We start from the raw sequence: 15317 nt of genomic DNA, 5'->3' as shown, positions 1-15317 counted from the left end.
ATTTGTTACATAACGTTTACCATACGTGCATGCTACGGGACTTGCAAACTTCAACACAAGTATTTCTCAAATTCACAACTACTCAACTAGCACAACTTTGATATCACTACCTCCATGTCTCAAAACAATCATCAAGCATCAAACTTCTCTTAGTATTCAACACACTCATAAGAAAGTTTTTACTAGTATTGAATACCTAGCATATTAGGATTATTTAAGCAAATTACCATGCTATTTAAGACTCTCAAAATAATCTAAGTTAAGCATGAGAAAATAATAGTTTCTATAAAACAAAACCACCACCGTGCTCTAAAAGATATAAGTGAAGTACTAGAGCAAAAACTATATAACTCAAAAGATATAAGTGAAGCACATAGAGTATTCTAATAATTTCCGAATCATGTGTGTCTCTCTCAAAAGGTGTGTACAGAAAAGATGATTGTGGTAAAATAAAAGGCAAATACTCAAATCATACAAGACGCTCCAAGCAAAACACATATCATGTCGTGAATAAAAATATAGCTCCAAGTAAAGTTACCAATGGAAGTAGACGAAAGAGGGGATGCCTTCCGGGGCATCCCCAAGCTTTGGCTTTTAGGTGTCCTTAGATTATATTGGGGGTGCCATGGGAATCCCCAAGCTTAGGCTCTTGCCACTCCTTGTTCCATAATCCATCAAATCTTTCACCCAAAACTTGAAAACTTCACAACACAAAACTCAGCAGAAAATCTCGTGAGCTCCGTTAGCGAAAGAAAACAAAAGACCACTTCAAGTTACTGTAATGAACTCATTCTTTATTTATATTGGTGTTAAACCTACTGTATTCCAACTTCTCTATGGTTTATAAACTCTTTTACTAGCCATAGATTCATCAAAATAAGCAAACAACACACGAAAAACAGAATCTGTCAAAAACAGAACAGTCTATAGTAATCTGTAACTAACGCAAACTTCTGGAACTCCAAAAAATCTACAAAACTTAGGACAACCTAGGAAAATTTTTTATTGATCAGCAGCAATTGGAATCAATTTTTATCACGTTCTGGTGATTTTTAACAATTATTTTCGTGAACAGAAAGTTTCTGGAATTTTCAGCAAGATCAAATAACTATCATCCAAGAAGATCCTATAGGTTAAACTTGGCACAAACACTAATTAAAACATAAAAAGACATCTAACCAGAGGCTATATCATAGATTTATTCCTAAACAGAAGCAAAAAGCAAAAAACTAAAAATAAAATTGGGTTGCCTCCCAACAAGCGCTATCGTTTAACGCCCCTAGCTAGGCATAATAGCAAGGATAGATCTAGGTATTGCCATCTTTGGTAGGCAATCCATAAGTGGCTCTCATAATAGATTCATAAGGTAATTTTATTTTCTTTCTAGGGAAGTGTTCCATGCCTTTCCTTAACGGAAATTGGAATCTAATATTCCCTTCCTTCATATCAATAATTGCACCAATCGTTCTAAGGAAAGGTCTACCAAGAATAATAGTACATGATGGATTGCAATCTATATCAAGAACAATAAAATCTACGGGCACATAATTCCTATTTGCAACAATAAGAACATCATTAATTCTTCCCAGGTTTCTTAATAGTGGAATCCGCAAGGTGCAAGTTTAGAGAGCAATCATCAAATTCACGGAAACCTAGTAAATCGCATAAAGTTTTTGGAATCGTGGAAACACTAGCACCCAAATCACACAAAGCATAGCATTCATGATCTTTAATTTTAATTTTAATAGTAGGTTCCCATTCATCATAAATTTTTCTAGGGATAGAAACTTCCAACTCAAGTTTTTCTTCATAAGATTGCATCAAAGCATCAACGATATGTTTGGTAAAGGCTTTATTTTGACTATAAGCATGAGGAGAATTTAGCACGGATTGCAACAAGGAAATACAATCTATTAAAGAACAATTATCATAATTAAATTCCTTGGAATCCAAAATAGTGGGTTCATTAATATCTAGAGTATTGACCTCTTCATTCCCACTTTTATCAATTTTAGCATCAAGATCTATAACCTCTGAATTTTTGGAACGCCTTCTAGGTAAAGGTGGATCATATTCAGTCCCATCATTATCAAGATTCATATTGCAAAACAAATATTTAATAGGGGAAACATCAATAACTTTTAGATCTTCATCTTTATTTTCATAGAAACTAGAAGAACACGCTTTCACAAAGCAATCTTTCTTAGCACGTATCCTAGCGGTTCTTTCTTTGCACTCATCAATGGAAATTCTCATGGCTTTGAGAGACTCATTGATATCATGCTTAGGTGGAATAGATCTAAGTTTTAAAGAATCAACATCAAGGGAAATTCTATCAACGTTCCAAGCCAATTCATCAACTTTAAGCAATTTTTCTTCAAGCAAAGCATTGAAATTCTTTTGCGAATTCATAAATTCCTTAACACTAGTCTCAAATTCAGAGGGCATCTTATTAAAATTTCCATAAGAATTGTTGTACGAATTACCATAATTATTAGAGGAATTACTAGGGTACGGCCTAGGATTAAAGTTTCCTCTATACGCGTTGTTACCAAAATTATTCCTACCAACAAAATTCACATCCATAGATTCATTATTATTCTCAATCAAAGTAGACAAAGGCATATCATTAGGATCAGAAAAAACACTTTTATTAGCAAATAATTTCATAAGTTCATCCATCTTTCCACTCAAGACATTAATTTCTTCTATCGCATGCACTTTTTTATTAGTAGATCTTTCAGTGTGCCATTGAGAATAATTAACCATAATATTATCTAGGAGTTTAGTAGCTTCTCCTAAAGTGATTTCCATAAAAGTGCCTCCCGCGGCCGAATCTAAAAGATTTCTACAAGCAAAATTCAATCCGTCATAAAAAAATTGTATAATCATCCACAAATTCAAACCATGCGTAGGGAAATTACGTATCATTAATTTCATCCTCTCCCAAGCTTGTGCAACATGTTCATGATCAAGTTGCTTAAAATTCATAATATCATTTCTAAGAGAGATAATCTTAGCGGGAGGGAAATACTTAGAGATAAAAGCATCTTTGCACTTATTCCAAGAATCAATACTGTTTTTAGGCAAAGACGAAAACCAAGCTTTAGCACGATCTCTAAGCGAAAAAGGAAATAGCTTCAATTTAACAATATCATTGTCCACATCTTTCTTCTTTTGCATATCACACAAATCAACGAAGCTATTTAGATGGGTAGCGGCATCTTCACGAGGAAGGCCGGCGAATTGATCTTTCATGACATGATTCAACAAAGCAGCATTGATTTCACAAGATTCAGTATCAGTAAGAGGAGCAATCGGAGTGCTAAGAAAATCATTGTTGTTGGTATTGGTGAAATCACACAATTTAGTATTATCTTGAGCCATCGTGACAAGCAAGCAGTCCAACACGCGAGCAAACAAGAAGCAAACAAAAAAGAGGCGAACGGAAAAGAGAGGGTGAATAAAACGGCAAGGGTGAAGTGGGGGAGAGGAAAACGAGAGGCAAATGGCAAATAATGTAATGCGGGAGATAAGGGTTTGTGATGGGTAATTGGTATGTTGACTTTTGCGTAGACTCCCCGGCAACGGCGCCAGAAATCCTTCTTGCTACCTCTTGAGCACTGTGTTGGTTTTCCCTTGAAGAGGAAAGGGTGATGCAGTAAAGCAGCGTAAGTATTTCCCTCAGTTTTTTAGAACCAAGGTATCAATCCAGTAGGAGGCCACGCATGAGTCCCTCGCACCTACACAAAAAAATAAATCCTCGCAACCAACGCGATAAGGGGTTGTCAATCCCTACACGGTCACTTACGAGAGTGAGATCTGATAGATATGATAAGATAATATTTTTGGTATTTTTATGATAAAGATGCAAAGTAAAATAGAAGGCAAATAAAAATAACTAAGTGTTGGAAGATTAATATGATGGAAAATAGACCCGGGGGCCATAGGTTTCACTAGTGGCTTCTCTCAAGAGCATAAGTATTATGGTGGGTGAACAAATTACTGTTGAGCAATTGATAGAATTGAGCATAGTTATGAGAATATCTAGGTATGATCATGTATATAGGCATCACGTCCGAGACAAGTAGACAGACTCCTGCCTGCATCTACTACTATTACTCCACACATCGACCGCTATCCAGCATGCATCTAGAGTATTAAGTTCATAAGAACAGAGTAACGCTTTAAGCAAGATGACATGATGTAGAGGGATAAACTCATGCAATATGATATAAACCCCATCTTGTTATCCTCGATGGCAACAATACAATACGTGCCTTGCTGCCCCTACTGTCACTGGGAAAGGACACCGCAAGATTGAACCCAAAGCTAAGCACTTCTCCCATTGCAAGAAAGATCAATCTAGTAGGCCAAACCAAACTGATAATTCGAAGAGACTTGCAAAGATAACCAATCATACATAAAAGAATTCAAAGAAGATTCAAATATTGTTCATAGATAAACTTGATCATAAACCCACAATTCATCGATCTCAACAAACACACCGCAAAAGAAGGTTACATCGAATAGATCTCCACGAGAGAGGGGGAGAACATTGTATTGAGATCTAAAAAAAGAGAAGAAGCCATCTAGCTAATAACTATGGACCCGAAGGTCTGAGGTAAACTACTCACACATCATCGAAGAGGCTATGGTGTTGATGTAGAAGCCCTTCGTGATCGATGCCCCCTCCGGTGGAGCTCCGGAAAAGGCCCCAAGATGGGATCTCATGGGTACAGAAGGTTGCGGCGGTGGAATTAGGTTTTTGGCTCCGTATCTGGTAGTTTGGGGGTACGTAGGTATATATAGGAGGAAGGAGTACATCGGTGGAGCAACGTGGGGCCCACGTGGGTGGAGGGCGCACCTGGGGGGTAGGCGCGCCCCTACCTCGTGCCCTCCTGGTTGATGTCTTGACGTAGGGTCCAAGGCCTCTGGATCACGTTCGTTCCGAAAATCACGTTCCCGAAGGTTTCATTCCGTTTGGACTCCGTTTGATATTCTTTTTCTGCGAAACTCTGAAATAGGAAAAAACAGCAATTCTAGGCTGGGCCTCCGGTTAATAGGTTAGTCCCAAAAATAATATAAAAGTGTATAATAAAGCCCAATAATGTCCAAAACAGAATGTAATATAGCATGGAACAATCAAAAATTATAGATACGTTGGAGACGTATCAATGGACAAGACCCATCCGTTAGCTTAGCATATTGATCGTTCAGTTTTATTGCTATTGCTTTCTTCATGTCAAATACATATTCCTTCGACTATGAGATTATGCAACTCCCGGATACCGGAGGAATGCCTTGTGTGCTATCAAACGTCACAACGTAACTGGGTGATTATAAAGATGCTCTACAGGTATCTCCGAAGGTGTTTGTTGGGTTGGCATAGATCAAGATTAGGATTTGTCACTCTGAGTATCGGAGAGGTATCTCTGGGCCCTCTTGGTAATGCACATCATAAGAAGCCTTGCAAGCAAAGTGACTAATGAGTTAGTTGCAGGATGATGTATTACGGAACGAGTAAATAGACTTGCCGGTAACGAGATTGAACTAGGTATGAAGATACCGACGATCGAATCTCGGGCAAGTAACATACCGATGACAAAGGGAATAACGTATGTTGTCATAACGGTTCGACCGATAAAGATCTTCATAGAATATGTAGGAGACAATATGAGCATCCAGGTTCCGCTATTGGTTATTGATCGGAGAGGTGTCTCGGTCATGTCTACATAGTTCTCGAACCCGTAGGGTCCGCACGCTTAACGTTCGATGACGATTTAGTATTATATGAGTTATGTGATTTGGTGACTGAATGTTGTTCGGAGTCCCGGATGAGACCACGGACATGACGAGGAGTCTCTAAATGGTCGAGAGGTAAAGATTGATATATAGGATCATAGTATTCGGACACCGAAAGTGTTCCGGATTGTATGGGGTATTTATCGGAGTACCAGGAGGGGGGTTACCGGAACCCCCGGGGGGAAGATATGGGCCATATGGGCCATAAGAGGGGAGCACACCAGCCCACAAGGGGTGGCGCCCCCCTCCCTTAGGCATGTGGCCGAATTGGAGAAGGAACAAGGAGGGTTCGGCCCCCCTTCCTTTCTCCCTTCCCCCTTCCCTTTTCTCTCCGGCCAAAAAAGGAAGGGGGGAGGCCGAATTGGAGGAGGATCCCAAGTAGGAATCCTCCTACTTGGGGAGCACCCTTGCTGCTCTCCTCCCCCTCCCACCTATATATACGTGGGGAGGGGGCGCCTAGAACACACAACAACAATCGTTAGCCGTGTGCGGCGCCCCCTCCACAGTTTACGCCTCCGGTCATATCTTCGTAGTGCTTAGGCGAAGCCCTGTGCGGATCACATCACCACCACTGTCACCACGCCGTCGTGCTGACGGAACTCACCTGCTTCCTCGACACCTTGCTGGATCAAGAGGGCGAGGGACGTCATCGCGCTGAACGTGTGCATAACTCGGAGGTGCCGTACGTTCGGTACTTGATCGGTCGGAGCTAGAGAAAGTTCGACTACGTCAACCACGTTGTCAAATGCTTCCGCTTTCGGTTTACGAGGGTACATGGACACACTCTTCCCCCCTCATTGCTATGCATCTCCTAGATAGATCTTGCGTGAGCGTAGGAAGTTTTTTGAAATTGCATGCTACGTTTCCCAACAACAAGATCATATGAAAGTACATCTCCCAACATAGCATTATGTATAATACAAAGAGAGTAAATACTAGATGGTGTCACAAACACTAATATTGCGTACTAGATCATACCTCAATCTAGAATGAACCAACCACTCAAACATAGATGAATATAGACACAAAGATGAATGGATCATTGATATCATCAACATGTTCAATCTTACAAATTACAGGAGCAAGGAGGGAGATGGACATGGTGGCTGGCACCAGGGGTGGTGGCGGTGTCACCTTCTCCTTCTCTTGCATGACCTTCTTGGTGGTGGCGATGGGGATGGATCTATGAAGGGAGAGGCCTCCCTCTAGATGAGAGGGGAGAGACCTCTGCGGCTGCGTGTAGTTGTGATCGATTGATGATGATGATAACTGGTGGCTAGGGTAGGAGGTGTTTATGATGGCTGATGACCTCCTTTGTTGATGTGACACCTCCACCTTCATCCAAAGGCTCCACGGGAGCCAAATCCTCTCCCAAAACCTTCCTTATTTAATAAGGATCGCGTAGGAACAAATCGGGACAAAATAGATGAAAAATCGCGAGAGTTATGACCGAGTCTGGTACGAGCGGTGGTAGGACCGGGCTCGCTTGTATCGGAGTCTGTCATTTGTTCCGGAGTTGCGGGAGCGGTTTTGTATTTTGACCGTCATTTTTCATACGAACTCTTATTTTGATGTTCTTAGGCTTGTTGGATTCATATGAATGACGCCGATGCACCTATGGTGTTGGATGTTCATTTTTTACACTTTGAAAGTGTCCAAACATCAAATGCTCCATAGGGCCCGAAATTGATGCCTGCAACCTTTCCGGTTTGACCCCAACTTTGTCCTTTTTTATGTGCTAAGTCCATGAACATTTTAATACACCTATTAAGACCACAAAAGAAAGAAAAACTAATACTCCCTTTGTTTCTAAATATAAGACCTTTTAGATATTTCCGTACGGGCTATATACGAATGTATATAGACGTATTTTAGAGTGTAGATTCACTCATTTTACTACGTATGTAGTCCATATTAGAATCTCTAAAAAATCTTATATTTAAGAACGGAGGGAGTGCACAGTAATCAAAATTGAAAGTTGTGGAACGAACTTGGTAAAATGGATAGAAATGAAAAACTATGCATTGTGAACATAAAAATATGCTAGATGGATATGAATGATAGATTTTTACACTAAGATACTCTAAAAAGTGCGCAAGAAATCCGCTCATCGGCGCAGAAGGCCCGACAACGGTGAGCCCCTCCAAGTGGTAGCGGCCTCATGTGTGAGTGCAGTAGGGCTCAACGACGGCAGCATCCTCTGTGGCTGCACGGTACATGCTCCCCGCTATGCTCGACCTGCCTGACGTGCATGCTCTTGCACCGGCGGCAGAGCGGACCAGTGGCGCATGTTCGTAGGCGGGTAGCAAACAGTTCGCTCAACCGTGCCGCCACCCACGTGAAAGACGTCTTTTTTTAGTTCCGCTACAATGTTTTTTAACCAAATACTCCCTCTATAAAATAATGATCTGAATGCTTTTATATTTCTTTACGAGGGGAGTAAAAATCTGTGCCAAGTACTACCTCCGTCATGGTTTATTAGTCCTTATTGTTTTCTGTGCAAATTTTGATCATAAATTTAATTAACAAAATATTCATTCATGTCGCAAAAAATTATATCAGTGAAAACTATGTTTGAATATGAATCTAACTATATAATTTTTGTTGACATGCATTAACATTTTATTAGTTAAATATTTGATCAAAATTTGACACAGATTAGAAAGGGGACCAATAAACTAGAACAGAGATAGTACCAAATGTTTACACATGGCAAAAGGATTTCGGAGTGCACGACAAAAAGAATTGCCGTCCAAGGATAGCCGCTGCTGTCCCATGGTCGGTGGGGCTGGCCGAGTACTCAAATACACTCGTCCCATTCCAAAATATTTCAAGTTCTAGATTTTTCTTATGTCAACGAAAGTAAAGTTTGACTAACTTGATAACAAAATTGCTAATATCTTCAGCATCAAATATATATAGTATGGACATATATGTTATGATGAATGTGAAGCTATTTTTGTCTTGTAGATGATATACATTTTTTTCACAAACTTGGTCAAACTTGTTTGACTTAGGATAAACCTTGAACTGCAAAAAAAATTGAAACGGAGGGGGTACCCATATCCTGTAGTTTTGCATGGAGTAGGTGACGATGAGTAGATATGAATAGATGACAATGAGGCGAACGTACAACTGTGTACTGTAGAAGTAAACCTGGGTATCCTTCAGGCCAGGCTTTGCAAAGCCCCACCTCAAAGTCTCAAGCCCAAGCCCGAACTTGGCCCGGACCAGCCTGAAACACATGAACAGTGCTATTTTTTATATAAAAATAATCATTTTGGGGGTATTTAACTGAAATATTATACCTATATTTGTAATAAAATAATGATTTATGCCCTGTTCGGGCTTTTCTTCGGGATTTCCCGAGCCCGGCTAGGATCCGATGCCGGGCTTTCGGGTCGGGCTGTCCGTGCCCAGGTCTACCTACAAGCACCATCATGCAGCTGGTGAGTATGATTTGATTATATTAGAAAGGCAAAAGTTTTACCTTTTTATTGTTTTCCTAATTTGACTTCTAATTAACAACCGATCCCTATTATGTACTTTGCCCATTCCAAAATATTTGAAGATATCTATTAGTCATACGTCAAGTAACCATGTTTATAGAATATCAATCCACAACATCAAATATATATTATGAAAAATATCAAATATACAAGGTGAACATGGTTCCACACGCACCCATGTGAATAGTAAATTCAGAAAATACTAGGGAAATTTGAAAAAATCTAAAATTTTGGGTATCAAACTTGGTCGACCATTCCACTCATGTGTGAAGTTTCATGAATTATTGACATTCGTGGTATTCTTAGTGAAGAAAATAGAATTGGGACCTTACTATTCATCAAACAATTTTTTTTTAATATAGCTTCTATTTTGTCATTTTTTGCCCAGAATACCAAGGGTGTCATTTCTTTGTGAAACTTCATACACGAGTATACCAGTTGACTATGCATATCACAAAAAATATTTAGTTTTTTCTAAATTTTTTTAATTTACTATTCATAAGGGGTGCGCGTGGAACCATGTTCATCAAATCCGTGTCCATAAAAGTATACTTTGTTATAAATCTAATAGAACTAATTTGATATTGTAGATGGCGGTATATTTTTCTATAGATTTGGTCAAACCTACAAAAATTGACATAATTAGGACAAACCTGTAACATCAAATATTTTAGAACGGAGGAAGTTAAACTTTTAAGAACTTAATACACGTAAATAGAATATAGTTGTAGAATGAGTGTGTTGCGGAAGCAGAAATGACCCATACCTCTTGTGCCATGACACATGAGTTTAGAGTCAGGAACACGTAAAACAAAAGGCAAATGAGGTGCCTTTTGGTATTGTGTTCAATTCGCGTTGTGCCGTGACCTACTTTGTGTGGTCAATTAATCCTTGGACGAAATAAAAACAAGCGCCAGTGACCAGTGTGGCACTGAATGAATCCAATGAGACTTCTTCGACACAACCAGCATAGGATACCTAAAACTCCAAAATGAAAGCTGCGGCAGAGAGAAAAGAAGATACCAAAACCTCTACCGAAACCAAGATACTCCTGCCACTCCATTCATTTCCTTGATGCCACTCCATCGTCTCCTATAACGGCCCGATATATACGGGGGCATATCATTAAATTACCCAGTACGCAAGTGACCGCGACGCCATTGTTTCGGTAGATAGATTGTGAGTAGAGAGCAGAGCACTCCATCTCCCGCTCGCAATGTCGTCCGATTTTGACGAAGACCAGAACGTCCCATATGCACATCCACCAGATGGTTAATTTTATTTCATTTCATTCATTAATCAAAGCATCATTGCATCTCATTCATTCATTAATTATACTTATTGATCACTGAAAAATTTGATGAATGATGATGCAGGCCCCCCTCTGCTGGACAGAGCCGACAACGTGCGGTTCAGGTGGCACGCCAGCGACCGGGCGCCACTGCACGAGAACCGGCAGCAGGTGCTGCTGGAGGTCCACGACGCGTCCTCCGCCGCCGCTAGCGACCGCCTCGGGCTGGACCTCGTGGCCGTCCTGGACGTCAGCAAGAGCATGAGGAAGAAGGACCGGCTCGGCAAGATGAAGACCGCCATGCACTTCGTCATCAACAAGCTCGGACCCAAGGACCGCCTCTCCATCGTCAAGTTCTCCGAGGAGGCCGAGAGGCTGTGCCCGCTCCTCTCCGTCACCCCCGCTAACAAGCCGCACCTCATGGCTATCGTCGACGGCCTGCAAGTCATCGACCCAACCAACATAAGAGACGGCCTCGAGACCGCCCTCGGCGTCCTCGGCCGCCGACGCATCTCCGGCGGCCGCCTCGCCAGCATCTTTCTCTTGTCCGACGGGGACGAGAACATAGGCCATGCGACGAACGTTGATGTCAGTGATGTGCCGGTCTACACGTTTGGTTTTGGTACCGACTTCGATCCCAAGGTACTCTACATGCTGCTGGATTGTTCTTTTTCTTTTTTCGGGGGGAGTGCTGGATTGTTCTGTGTGAATTTTGAATTTGCTAACCACATGTCCCAGGTGGTAGTGCTGGATTGTTCTGAGAAATGTTTTTCTATCATGCCCGTGGCTAGCGTAAAAGGACTTATCGTTTCCTTTTTCTTTTGGCGGGGTAAAGAATTTATCGTTCGTTGTGTTGAGAATTCGTGCTATGAACCTTTACTCATAGCCATGCATGACAAAACATTATGGCACACTTTGATACGAAAATTCCACGAAACTAGGTAAAACAAAACGGTCTATGCTAGTCGCCAAGAAATGTTATGACATGCTCCAAAACAAGAAAAAAAAACCTCGAGAAAAATCATGTTATACACTGGAACAAGAAAACCCTCTATAAAAGTAGTAGTAGAAATCATGGCACATTTCTCTATGGTGGCAAAAGATGGTGGATCCTACTCCACCTGTCCATACTTACACAGGCTACTCACGTTTCATTAGTCCCTTTTTTTTTGCAGAGAGTTTCATTAGTCCCTTGACCGGGTACCTGAAGCTCGCTTTGTTGAAGCACTTGTTTCACGTGATTGAACTTTGACAATCATTTTCACCGATACTATATTAGTTATATGTCATACAAATCTATATTGTTGGGATGTACATTAAAATGATATTATTTTTGTGACAAATAGCTTAAGGTTTGTTTGTCAAAATGATGATCAAAGTTATATCACAAAATACACATGCACATGCAAATAGGGACTCATGGTACCTCAGAGTGCCTGTAAAGGTTTGAACCGTGCAGTCCGAACACTTTCTATCATCCAACACGGTCTCCTAAACGTCCGTGTCCAGTTGGCATGTCCGATTTTCTGCAAACCGAAAGCAAACTTGAAGGAGCTTTGCGGCAGTCCGAGGACCACATGTCCTCACATCCCATGTGTTTTATCCTTTAAGTATGCCCGACTCACCTCTATTATTCAGATTTGATGTCTATTTAAGGGACATGATTGAATGGTCAGGTCCCATATCGTGTCCGCAGACACGTCCAGATGTGTTTCGCAGATGAAAAGTGTGCTTGTTTTAAGGATAGCGTTAGAGATGCCCTAACGCATATGGTACAAAATAGGTACATCTAATGCTGGATTTAAAAAAGTACATGCATCTACGATTGTCCCACACAACCTTCCCTCATTTGATCGACTCACCTGACCTCTAGACTACTACTAGGACTTCTGCAAAATTCCTAGTGTACACATTCATTTCCTTTCTTTCTTCTTTTTGCATAGGTGGCAAATTGTCATAGTTTCCAATCGAAATTTTACATGTACATACTCAACCCACTACCGGTATTTGTTCAAAACCTTGATAAAAAAATAAGGTGCAAAATGATTTTTACATGCATGTATACTACTCGTATTATGGTAATTAATTATTCCGTGCGCATATGTTTTTTAACGAAGGTGCTGGACGAGATCGCAAGGAGGAGCAAAGGAGGAACGTTCAACTTCGTAGATGACGGGGAGAACATGACCGAGCCCTTCTCGCAGATCCTGGGTGGCCTCCTCAGCGTCGTCGTCCAGGACCTCAAGCTCATCGTGTCCCCACAGCCAGGCGACTCCATACTAGAGGACGTGGACTCCCGTCTCTACCAGCAAACACGGGACGACAACTCCGGCGCGGTAATCGTCCATTTCGGCGATCTCTTCGCCGGAGAAATACGCAGGGTTATCGCCCACATCCGCCTCCCTGCCGTCGGCCAGAAGAAGAACGCCACTGCCATCACCGCCCAGTGCTCCTATAGGTACATACATGTATATATATATATATATATATATATATATATATATATATATATATATATATATATATATATATATATATATATATATATATATTTCCAACGTACGTGCATGATCTCCATTATTAACTAAGATTTGCACTCGTGCAGTATCCGGGGACAACCTTTCTACTCCCGTAGACTGCCGGTCCCCATACGCCGCACCCCAACTGGATCGGCTGACCCGAGCCGCACGATGCCGGTGGCCCTGAGGACCGAGCGAGCCCGCCGGCACCACGTAACCTTCCTAGACGAGGTGCGTACGATGGCGGACGGCGGCGACCTCCACGGCGCCCAAGGGAAGCTGGTGGAGGCCAGGAACGACCTTGCACATGAGCAGTCCAACCCCATGATCGACTTCCTCAGGGCCACGCTGGACAAGCTCCTGGGGCTGATCACGTCGCCGGGTCAACACGCCGGCTTCCGCGCCTACCTGCGGTCGCTCAGGACGTCGCATGACCGCGAGCGCGTCGCGGCCACGGGCGACGTCAAGGGCGTCAGGCTCTTCGAGACGCGCCACACGAGCGCGTTCCGGGGGCAGGCCAAGCGGTTTGAGAAGCAGGCCACCATGGGGCACCGGCCGCCGGCCCACCACGACTCCAACTTCAACGAGGACGACGACGACACGCATAGACTCAGAGATAGAGAAGAGGGCCGCACCCGCACGCGCATGGAGAGGCCGGTCGCGGTGGAAGCGAGGAATAATAGGCCCTGGAAGACCTGGTGGGGGGACGACGACAAGCACCGCTGGAGCTCCGCCAGGTCCACGTCCGCGTGCGCGTGGGTGCTGTGCATCCTGTGCGTGCTGCTCGTCATCGGCGCCATCGTCCTCGGCATCCTGCTGTTCGCCGTCTACAACCACAAGATGCCGTACCTGGCGGTCGCCGACGCGCAGCTGGGGGCGCTCCAGTACGCGGGCCAGGACGGCACCGTCCAGAACCTTCAGCTCTCCATCGCCTTCCTGGCCATCAACAAGGACTCCAGGGCGGACGCCTCTTTCTCCCGCGTCAACCTCGCGCTCAAGCTCCAAGGAGTCGACATGCTTCTCTTCCGGGCGCCGCCGTTCGTGGTGCCGCCGGATAGCTCCATGCCGCTGCAGTACAACGACGTGGTGTCGACCGGGCGGAGGCTGGACAAGGCCGGGATGCGCTCCATGGACAAGTCGCTCAACGCCGGCGTGGTGCCGTTCGACCTGCACGGCAAGGTGCGCACGCGCGGGAACACGGGCATCTTCCAAAACACCCAGTTTTGGACGCGCTTCTCATGCCGTCTACGCTTCTTCTTCCCCGGTAACGGCACCGTCATTCCCGCCGACCGCCGCAGTTGCCGCTCCAGGTGGCCGTAGCAGATCAGATTTTACCATGCGTGCACTTGCATGAAGCAAAACACATGTACATAAGCCCCGGCTGCAAGAGCCAACTCAGTTAAGTTAACCTAGCACGCGTTAAATACATTAATAAATTATTAGTAATATTTTATAGTGGAGATCGCCCTCCCCCTTGGTAGAGCCTACCCTAACGCCGCCACCCTTCTCCTCCCCCTTTTCTCACAACCGCCGCCGCCCGAGGTGCCCTCCGGCTCGTGTGAGACACCGATGGAGGTGGTGATGGGGATTCAGTGGCTCCGTGCGTCGTACGCCTGCCGTCGTTCCTTTGATGGAGCTCCGTCTCCGCCTCGAACTGCCGCCGCCGCCATCGGATCATTGCCCTCGTTCCTGGGCGAAAGGGGATAAGGTCCCCTCTACTTTGGCGGCGGTATGGTATCTTGCGGAGCCTTGTGCTCCGGCAAATCCCATCCTTTGCTGGTGCTTGTTGTTTCCCATTTTCCCCGTTATTCGTGTTCGGCGCCTTCATCTGACAACTCTAGTCCGGCGATATGTATTAGCCACAACCGGCGACAGTGCTCGTGTGGACGACTACTCATTCTTGTTGGTTTGCTCGTACTACTTCTCCTTTGGCAACTTGGGCTCCATTGATTTGGGTTTTTGTGAAATGCTCTGCAATCGCCGGTACGATATCCTTCGCCCCAAAGTGAGAGGATTGGAGCCCTTTGCGGTGGCAGAGATAGATCATGTTTGGTCCCTATATGGTCCTTTGGGTGCAGTAAGAGCATCTACAGCCGGACTCCACAAATTGACCCACTGAACGCAGGACCACTAACAGGACAGGAGAGAGGGAAAAAGTTGACCCAAGCGGACCCCTCGAAGCCTCCTTTATCG

General features: G+C 43.6%; 1 protein-coding gene across 1 annotated transcript; it reads left to right on the top strand.

Moving 5' to 3' along the window:
• Positions 1 to 10444: 10444 nt before the first annotated feature.
• On the top strand, positions 10445 to 14574 carry LOC109737888 (uncharacterized). Its single transcript, XM_020297019.4, has 4 exons — positions 10445 to 10585; positions 10691 to 11247; positions 12723 to 13063; positions 13211 to 14574. Exons 1-4 carry the CDS (start codon positions 10531 to 10533, stop codon positions 14442 to 14444), a joined length of 2187 nt encoding a protein of 728 aa, XP_020152608.1. The 5' UTR covers positions 10445 to 10530; the 3' UTR covers positions 14445 to 14574.
• The last annotated feature ends 743 nt before the right edge of the window (positions 14575 to 15317 follow it).

Source organism: Aegilops tauschii, chromosome 7, assembly GCF_002575655.3.
Source record: "Aegilops tauschii subsp. strangulata cultivar AL8/78 chromosome 7, Aet v6.0, whole genome shotgun sequence".
NCBI lineage: Eukaryota > Viridiplantae > Streptophyta > Magnoliopsida > Poales > Poaceae > Aegilops > Aegilops tauschii.
Note: the sequence above shows the minus strand (reverse complement) of the source record. Positions and strands in the feature narration are given on the sequence as shown.